The sequence below is a fragment of the Fukomys damarensis genome, unplaced genomic scaffold, assembly GCF_012274545.1.
Source record: "Fukomys damarensis isolate Sample0158 unplaced genomic scaffold, DMR_v1.0_HiC HiC_scaffold_16, whole genome shotgun sequence".
In the NCBI taxonomy this organism is placed as follows: Eukaryota; Metazoa; Chordata; class Mammalia; order Rodentia; family Bathyergidae; genus Fukomys; species Fukomys damarensis.
This window is the reverse complement of record NW_022900928.1, coordinates 46,378,438-46,388,789: the sequence shown is the minus strand read 5'-3', so window position 1 is coordinate 46,388,789 and position 10,352 is coordinate 46,378,438. Positions and strand designations below refer to the sequence as shown.

The window sequence follows — 10,352 nt, the reverse complement described above, 5'->3', positions numbered from 1 at the left end:
TTTTTTTTTTTTTTTTTTTTTTTGGTACTGGAGATTGAACTTGGGTCCTTGTGGTTGTGAGGCAGGCGGCATCACCATGATCTAAATCCGTGGCCCACTTGTGATCATTTTTAATTAAAGAATTCCTAAGATTTCTTAACTTTGTGTGTGTGTGTGGTGTGTGTGATGCTAGAGATCAAACTCATGGCTTTGCACATAATGTGCACTCTACCCCTGAGCTACATCCCCAAGGCTTTGATTAAGATTTCAGTCTTTAATTTTAATTGTACAGTATCAGTTGCTCAGTTTTATTTTGTGTTTTTCCTTTAGGACCCCCCATTTGTTTTAGATGCTTCTCTTGGTGTGATAAGTAGAGTAGAAAAAATTGGTGGTGCTTCCAGTCGAGGCGAAAATTCCTATGGATTAGAAACCGTGTGCAAGGTAAATTTTATAATGTGTGTGCTGCTGTATTTGGTTTAAAAAGCTGGTTTAAATGAGCAGTGTATTGGAAATGAATTTCAGAAATAATGTGGATTTCAATGCTAGAAATATTAATCTAGTAGAAGGTAACATTTACATTTATCGTTCAGTCATAGGTGTTTAATGTACTTTTCTTTTTTGATTTTTTTTTGAGACAGGGTCTCACTATGTAGTTCAGGCTGGCTTTGAACTCCCTTTGCAGCCCAGGCTGGCCTCTAATGTGCTACTTTTTCATGTCACTATTCTATATTTTGTAGCCTAATTAACAACTCATGCATATCTCGGTTCAAGATCATATTGCACCTTTCTTTTGTTGTTCTATCAATGCCCAAAGTAAAAGAAACATGTATAATTCAGAATGCTTTCTATTATAATCTTTGATGTTTTATGAATTTAGTACTAATGATTTAGTAATTTTTTTATGCTTTTTCATTGTAGTCAGGAGAGCATTGAGTGTAATAACTGTTGACCATTTGTCAAGCATATTCTCTCTTGATCACTTCTCTGTACCCTAGTAGTGAGTGCATCATAGAATATAAAAAGAGGTGGAAGAGGCTGATTTTTGAAATCTGAGTCATTTAAAATACATATTTTCTCCATGGAACAAGACCACTATCAGTAAAATTCAGTGCATTTGAAGGGCCTCTGCCATGGCAGTTTCAGAAAGTTCTGTAGTTAACAATGATTATCTGAGTATCTAAGTATCTTTACTAGTTATAAAAGTATGTACAGAGGGAAAACAAGATTTCAGCTTCAGTTCCTACACATTTATTTTAAAATATAATAAAGTTAGCATTCTAATTTTGGATCAAATTTGTAAACATTTTATTTGGTCATATATTGTAGGTACGTGGTAGTGTAATTCCTCTGTGTTTCATTTTATATGATGAGGTATAATTATTGGAATTTTGCCTAGGTTAAAACATTTAAGTAAAATGGATAATCTTGAAATTATTCTTGACCTCCAGTTTTTTTCTAAGTACTGTTAAGACATCAGTAAGCCAGAACATGAGTATCTGAATTCAGCCTAAGTAAAGGACATTGCTTGAGAATAGTAATGGAAGAAAGCTCTAGTCCTGCAGTCTGACTATACAGCCTGGATAATACCAACTAAACTATTCAGAGTTTTCCTACCAGTGAATGGAACTCGGCTATAGAGTGGAGGAAGCCTTTTAGGCAAAATTAAGAAGAGAAGGACAAATAAATCCAAATGAGTTCTGGGAAATAAAGGGAACATGATGGAAATGTAACAGCAGCTAATTAGGCTTTTACTAGAGAAATTCATTACAAAAAATGAACATTCACAGGGAAGGATTCACAATGATTAATGTCCATTAGTGACGATATGAAACTTTAGATACAGTATGTCTGATATCCTCTATATGCATCCATTGCTACCTCTTTTACTGGCCTATATTGAGTCCATTAGCATATGTAAATTTTCTGCTCTCAAAATTATGCTTTGTCTTAGAATGCATTGTATTTCTTCTTATTTTTCCCACTGAATCATTTTAAATTTACCTCCTTCAAGGAGCTATTATCTGCTTTTATATATCCCATAATCATAGATTGCAAAGTTTTACAAGGTAGCTCCAAGTAATCTTATTTATTCATTAAATAAAAAGTGAAAATTAATGATTAATTTTGATCCTAATCTTTTCTAGGATATTAGAAATTTGCGATTTGCTCATAAACCTGAGGGGCGAACAAGAAGATCCATATTTGAGAATCTGATGAAATACGCATTTCCTGTCTCTAATAATCTGGTAACATTTTTCTTATCTTTGAAAAGTGTATTTTATAATTATTGGTGTATAGAAACTTGACTAGCTATCTAGAATTTCTGCAATGGACATTTAACCAGATGTATAGTTTAGATTGAATGTAATATCTTTTCTTTTTTTTGTGGTGGGGAGGACCAGGGATTGAACTCAGGACCTTGTGCCTACCAGACAGGCATGGTGCCACTGAGCTAAATCCTTGGCTCAGATTTATCTAATCTCTTGGGCCAGTTTCTTGCTATACTAATTCATTTCTAAGATTCCTTCCAGCATTAACATTATAGAATTATATGATCTTTCTATGTAGGGTGTTTCCATTATGAAAAGCTATATGCAATTAAAAGCTGATAGTTAAGAAGAGCAATTTGGGAGTGAAGGGTTGGCAAGTACTGAATTCTTTGTGCTGTCAGGAAGTTTTGTGATAACGTTAGCTCCTTCATTTATGCTGTATTTCACTTCTACCATTCCCCTATTTGTTTTAGAGTTGAAACCAGGATCAGAGAAGCATTAACTTACGGGCATAGCTAGTAGGCAAGTAGAATGTGGAGTTAACACTGCTGCTCTGACTCCAGTTCCAATTTCTTTTTTAAAAATTGTTATTTCTATCATTATGTCTCAAAAATGATAATATTTTTATATGTAGTATACATAAAAAATAAGCTTCTCAGTGTGTTTTATGACAGACTAGTTAATTGTAGCAGAAGATGTCTTTTTAAAAAATGTAATGTCTTTCATTATTTAGAATTATACTACAAAAGCTTCCAAAGATATCTGAAGGAAACGCGATCATATATTAGCATTTGATAAATTTTGTGGATAGGTTTCTGTGCTTTTGTGTATTCTTAAAAATATATAAAACACCATACATTTTCAAATATAAAGCAAAGGCTAGACAATATAAATATAAAAAGATATCAAAACAAAATACTCTTGCAGAGTGAGCACTTTGAGTATAAAAATATGTTCTGATTCATAAAGTTCTTCAGTGTCTTTTAGCTATTAATTCTGCTTACTGTTTTGTAGCCTCTTTTTGCTTTTGAATACAAAGAAATATTCCCAGAAAATGGATGGAAGCTATATGACCCTCTTGTAGAGTATAGAAGGCAGGTATGTGATTCTTTTTGTTTCAAGTTTTATAGTCTATATTCTTTTTATCACAAAGACTTTATAAGTAGAAGTAAACAGCTTTTTAGGTTTTTGTTCTAGATTTTAAATAAATGCTAATCCTGATTGTCCTTCTGTCTTCTCTTTGTTTTCCAGAGTGCATCAGTGATCTGTTATGAATCTTTACTTATTTTCAAGTTTATAAGCATTGGTTCATTTCAAAACTATTTTAACAGCATGAAGATAAAAATAAGATAAATATATGTATATATAAACTTTAATATTATTATGTAACATTTAACTTAGATTTTTCTTTTTTGGGAATCTTATAATTTAATTCTGTAATAATTCCTAATCATTTTATTTCTTTTATAATTTAGCTCCACATAAAATTTTTACACAGAGGATGTAGTTTATTTTCTATCTTGTGCTAAAGATAGCTTTGATTTTCTCTGGACAGTAACAGTAATAAGAATGCCTCTAGAGCTGGAGATATAGCCCAATGGTACAGTGCTTGACCAGCATGTGCAAAATCATGGGTTCTGTTCCTAGAAACACAAAGATAACACACACACAGACAGAGACATACACACAAACACACACACGTGGAATTTTCTATTTTGTCATGAATTCATTACATCTTTTAAGTTGTTTTGTATGGAAATCAAAACTTAACGGGTATTGGTAGTCTCCTCAGGTATTTTTTGCCCTACTTTGATTCATTTTAATTTAATGAATATTTACTGATGTCCATCTGTCCCTTTACTCTATCTTTTCTGTGGTGAGAACATTTTCTTTGTAATTTTTTACTAACATTAGCAGCTTTTGAAAAAATCATTTGTTATTTCTTTGGTATTTTTTAGACTCTGAGAGGGAAGGTACTATGTCTGTTCTCTCATTTCTGTATCCTCAGGATGTATCATAGTGACTTGTGGGTAAACAGACAATATCTGTTGAGTGATTGAATGCATGAATAAAGTGTGAGAGTATTCTGCACATGGTATATGCTCTGTAAATACTTGTCAACTAACAAGTCTCCTTCATATATTGATTTTATCTACTTAATGTAGTAAATACATGTGTATATGTATACCAGGAATTTTAAGCACTTCATAAATATTAATACGTTTATCTTCATAATAATTCTGTGAGGTAGGTAGTAGTGTTATCTGCATAGCATATGAAAAAACGGAGGCACAGGAACAAGCCCAACCGGGGCACTTCAGGGGCTTAGGAGGCCCAGTCTCAAAAATAAAAATAGGGCTGGGCATACAGCTAAATGCAAAGGCTCTGAGGTTCCATCCCCATTACCTCCCCCACCCCCCAAAAAAATGGGTATGCATAGCAGGAATTATATTTGAATAGGTAAGTAGGTATTATTCTCACGGTGATAGATACTTATTAACAAAATTTCAAACAAGTTATTTGTAAAGAAATTGACATGGAGACATAAAACAGAAATGAGAACATCACAAAGAGAAAATCTTAAAAGCATCTAAGAAATTATTGTAAAAAGGAGACTTAGATTAAGAATAGTTTTTAAAAGCAATAGTGGAACCTAGAGGAAAATGTGATTTTATCTTTATTGTATTGAAATAAAATAACAACCAGTTAGGAATTCTATACCTAATATACAGTAATTATGTCCTTTAGGAATGACAGTGAAATAAAAACAGAAGACAATTTTAACTATCAGAAAATTCTAAAGGATATGCCTAGGTGGAATAAGAGTGACCCTAAACAGAGTAGAAAAAAGCAAATGAAAAGCAGAGAGAATAGTGTGTGATAAATATAAATGAATATTGACTGTATAAACATATAACAATATTTTCTGGAGTGTAATACAGAAAAAATCAAAAGTATATTATCAGTAGTAAGTAATTCAGAAGGGATAAACAGTTACAGTGTTTAAAGACTTTGTCTAAAAGATAAGGAAAGACATTTATCAATACTAGAACTTGATAAGATTGTATGTCATAACTTTTAACACTTCATTCAAGTAGAAGGAAAAGTCTAAAAATCACGATGAGCTAAAATTTATCTTAATGAGTTAGAAAAGGAATAGTGAGATAAGCTTAAAGAAGATGGAAGGAAATAATGAAGAACAGCTGTTAATAAATAGAAAAACTATGCAGTAAGGAGCAACACAGACCATTTCTCTAGAAAGATCAGTAGCATTATCAGACTAACTAACATTCAGTCTCTTGGCTTGCATGAGTCACATTGAGTGAAGAGTGAATTGACTTGGGCCACATACATAATACAGTTAACATGTAAATGGCAAAGCATCTTTATTTTAAAATATTTTAAATTATAACTTTGAGAAGAGTACTGCTCTTTCATAAACAATACATTTGAGTTATTTGTAAAGGCATGCATGTAACTGCATGTAAATGCATGCACCTTGAGCCATAATGCTAAGTGAAATAAATCACACACAAACTGAAATGTCACAGTTTCTTTTATATGAAAAACTCAAAAAATAAAGAGCAAAATGAAAGACAGATAATAGGAAAATAGAGATAGAGCTTTTGCAAAAGAGAAGGGGGTCAAGAGATGGAGGGGGGAGAGGCAATAGAGAAAGGGATGGAGAAAGAAATAAGATGTGTTTAGTACGTGTACCAATTCTACCTGAGGAATGCAGTGACTGCACTGCAAACATGTACCCACAACAGCAACAAAAATTTTAAACCTAGAAAAAAAACAACCCTCAAAACAAAAAAGAGCTAGCAGCCTACAGTCCACGGGTTGGACAATCCTACATGAGAGACATAAGAAAACAAGAAGAAAATTTCCAGTTAACTAGGCTAAAGGTAAAACATCAGTGCATTCCTTTTTTTCCCCTTGAAGTTAAAAAGAAAAGAAAACAAAACAAAACAAAAAAACAAAAGAAATGGTAACACTTAGACTCTGCAAAATTCAGAAAGTCCAAAAGAATGTATAGAAAAGTAGGTTTCCTTTCCAGGACAGTTCTGTTCCCTACCTATCTCAGTTCTCCCTGTGGGAAATATTACTGGTTGCTTATGTATCCTTCTCAAAGATTTCATACTTACAAAGCTTGTATATGTATGTGCCTGCATTATTTTTTTAATGCATATGGTGGCATACAATGATCATAATGCTGTACCCTCTTTTTTTGAAATTTAATGTACCTTGGAGAATGTACCATCTCAGAATAAACAGAACCTCCTTAAATTTTTAAAAATTGAAGTATAACTCATATATCACAAAATCTTTAAAAGTATGTAATCCACAGACTTTTTGGTTATTCTTAAAGTTATACAATTTTCACACTCTTAATTCTAAAAAAAGATATTTTGAATTTTAGCTCTAGCTCTTTCACTTAAGTGGGTGCTCGAGTGAATTGTTCATGTCACAGTGACTTCATTTTTTTTAGTTAGTGATAGGTATTGCCTAATGAGATTGTTGAAGGATTAATGACACACAAGAAGACATTTTTTAACTATAAAAACTGCTAAATATTATTATATTTGTTACATTGTAAAGCTCTGAAAACATAAATCACATGGGGGGGGTGAAAAAAGAAGCAAATACTCTGATGTTTTATCCTTAGTCTTAAATTTTAGCTCAAGCACACAGTATCACAATGAATGATTTCTCTTTTTAGAGGTTTATTGTGTGCTGCAACTAAAACCAAAAAGGAAAATCACATTAATTCTCTAGATGTATAAGTAGTAGTATACATTTAGTATATATTTTTTGATGACGGAGTTTTTTTGTTGTTTTTTGAGACAGGGAACTGGTGGTGAGGTTTAGAAAAGTTAGCATACTTCTGGAAATTTTGGAAAGGAATTGTAAAAATTGGCTATTGATTGGAGGTAGGGAATAAAGGAGGGGAAAGAATAAAGGCAGTATCTAGACTTCTTGTTTGAGTCCCATTTCTTTAAACTTGTCAATTCACTGTCTTTTCTTTTTAAATAGCTGTAAGAACTTCTTAACAACCCTCTAAAGGAAATTTTACTTAGTATTTTTTTTTAAATAAGGCTCTTACAGTAACCTAAATATACATAGTTGAAGAAAGCTAGAGAGTTGTAGATTAAAAGAGCAAGTTGAGAGTAGGCTTAATTAAATGGAATAAATAGAATTTATAGATTAGTATTTGTGAAGAAGCAGACCACGGCTAGAAATAGATAGAAATTCCTGTGGAGAGTATTTGCCGCTTGATTATTAGAAGGAAATTTTTGTCTCTTTAATATCCAGTGGCAACAGTTTGAAAAATTATCACTTTGAAGGAGAGCACATTCGGCTTATTTTAGATTTTTATAATAATTTAGTAAGGCAGGAGAGAGTAAGTTTTTCTTGAAGAATATGTTTTTTATGTTAGCATAGACTTGGGAATGTACGTGGATTTCTCTACCACTTCCTAATGCTTAGCTTTGGCCAAATTACAGACCATAATACAATTCCTTCATCTACAGAATCAAACTGATAAATTTGGATTACAGTAATGTGTGTAGATGTGTGTAAAACAGGTGTTCTGAGAGCCTATATATAGTAGGTGCTCAGTAAATGTATTTTGCACCATAGTTTGTTTTAATTCTTTTTTAGTTGATATGTTTTTAGGGATCATAAAATTTTAAATATTTAATTTCTTAATTTAAACCATTTATTTAATGTAATGCTTTATTTTCTATACAAAGAAGGATGGAAAATTTTAAGTATCTTGTTAAGTAATCCTACATGTGGATTAGTGCACTATAACCAGAGAGTATAATAAATAGTATGTGTTTAAGAAGTTGTTTTAAGAGGGCCAGGGATTTAGTTCAGTGATTCTGCTGCCTGCCTCACAAGCACAAGGACCTAAGTTCGATCCCCAGTACAAAAAAATGAAAAAAAAAATTGTTTTAAGTATTTCTCATCTGCTCTGTCTTTATTTTGCCTTCCCATTGTTCATTTTTCTAGTATGTGTTAAGGTTAGCAACATTTCATTAGTAGAAAAAAGCAGGATTGGAAATTCAGTTTTGGTATTTGAGTGATAACTATATATAGAGAATTCTGGCAGGTGCTTGGTCCCTGCCCTCTGAAATTTCTTTGTATAGATAAATGGCATTAGAATCAGTCATCTCGTCAAATTGAGACTGCCTTCTCTTCTTTTTTTTTTTTTTATTTTGGTTTTTTTGGTACTGGAGGTTGAACTCAGGTCCTTGTGCTTGCAAGGCAGGCAATGGCACCACTGAGCTAAATCCCCAGCTGTGTTGTCTTTTAAGACAGGAAACATTTTCAGTCTTATAGCAAGTCTACCATCCTCTGCCCAATCTGTTTAGCACAGACTTACATTCTATTAATATTTAATGAATTAATAAATCTGTTAACAAAATTTGGTGGAAAAAGGAACAGAGATCCCTACATTACAATGTGTCATCCTAAAAGCTTGGCCATCACAGGCAGACAAGCACTATTTTAGCAGTTTAAGAGATGTTAGTGGAGATACAAGAATTAACTAGAATAGCTACTGTTCTGTTCCCTTTTTTAAAATTATTTATTTTTTTTCCATTAAGTTTATTGATACATTTAAAGCAAACAGTACAGTTACATTTATCATTGTGATCTTGTACCTTTGCATGATATATTTGTTCTTGTTTTTTTACCCATACCCCTGCCCTCCTTTCACCCCCTTCACCCTTCCCTATTTACAAAGACTTTGTTTCCAATTTTTCATTTTTTCCCCTCATTTCCTTTCCCCTCCCTTCCCACTTCCCTTTTAGCCATTTTCTTCCTATTTCACAGTCCCAGTTTTACCATTTGAACCTTACACTTCTGATTTTTTACACCAGAGAAACTATTCGGTATTTACTTAAGTGTGTCCTATTTATTTCACTGAAGAGTTTATCCTCAGTTTGCATCATTTAGCTATGTTTGTAGTTTCTCATTCTTTATTGGCTGAGTAGTACTCCATCTTATAGAAAAACCACATCTTTATTCAGTCTCCAGTAGATGGCATTTGGGTTGTTTCCAAGTTTTAGCTATTACAAATTGTGCTGCTATAAACATGGGTGCACATATATCATGGTGGTATGATTCTTTTAATTCTTTTAGAGGGATGCATGGGTCAAATGGAACTTCTAATCTTCGTTCTTTGAGGTATCTCCATATTGATTTCCACAGTGGTTACACCAGTCTGCCCTCCCACCGACAATGGAGAAGGGTTCCTATTCTCTCTTAATATTTTAGTTAGTAACAATTTTTCTTATGTTTTATTTGATATATAGGGTATTCCAAATGAAAGCTGGAGAATAACAAAGATAAATGAACGATATGAACTTAGTGATACATATCCTGCACTCTTGGTTGTGCCAGCAAATATTCCTGATGAAGAATTAAAGAGAGTAGCGTCCTTCAGGTCAAGGGGCCGTTTCCCAGTAAGTATGATGTTTTGATGGAACTTCACCAATGCTTTTATACTTACTCTACCTAATGCTGAGCTTAATGAATTGGAGAATGAATGCAGATAAAGATACCTGTATCAGCAAATTTTTTGTGGCGATATTAGAGACTGAATTACTTGGTATAATTAAAAGTATAAATTTAAAATTTTAGAACTAGAAAATTTAAAAATTAAAATAATTGCCTAGTTTCTAATATGAAAACAACTTTCCTATCATTCAGTATTTCTTTATCTTATGTATTCTTTAGTTATGGTCATAAATGTTCTTTTCGTTTAAGGCAAGAAAGAAGAAAACTTTATAAATTGATGAATAACTAGATATTGAAAGATAAGCTGAAATAGTTTTAGGTACAAAATTCATACATTGTGAAGATTTTGGAGTTGGGCAGTTTTACTGATGCAGTAATAAAACTTTCAAATTGGGGTTTAACCTGTTTTATGTATTTCTTTGTTTATATTTTCCTAGAGATACCACTTTTCAAATTAGTGACTTTCATAAATGAATGTCTAATTAATGATTAGTCCAGGTTTTTACATACCAGAATTGGACTGACAGAAAAGTGATAATTTTTTCCACAGCTTGGGCTATCCTTTCATGGCCA

At 32.4% G+C, this 10,352-nt stretch overlaps 1 protein-coding gene across 4 annotated transcripts in view; it reads left to right on the top strand.

Annotated features, from left to right (window-relative positions):
• Mtmr2 (myotubularin related protein 2) overlaps positions 1 to 10,352 on the top strand; it is an 80,888-nt gene that overhangs the window by 50,203 nt on the left and 20,333 nt on the right. For all 4 annotated transcript variants that reach the window (XM_010633638.2, XM_010633639.2, XM_010633641.3 and 1 more), the window contains 4 exons: positions 310 to 420; positions 2,124 to 2,225; positions 3,264 to 3,347; positions 9,575 to 9,724. In XM_010633638.2, the coding sequence (XP_010631940.1) occupies positions 310 to 420; positions 2,124 to 2,225; positions 3,264 to 3,347; positions 9,575 to 9,724 (447 nt within the window). The remainder of the gene's footprint in view (positions 1 to 309; positions 421 to 2,123; positions 2,226 to 3,263; positions 3,348 to 9,574; positions 9,725 to 10,352) is intronic.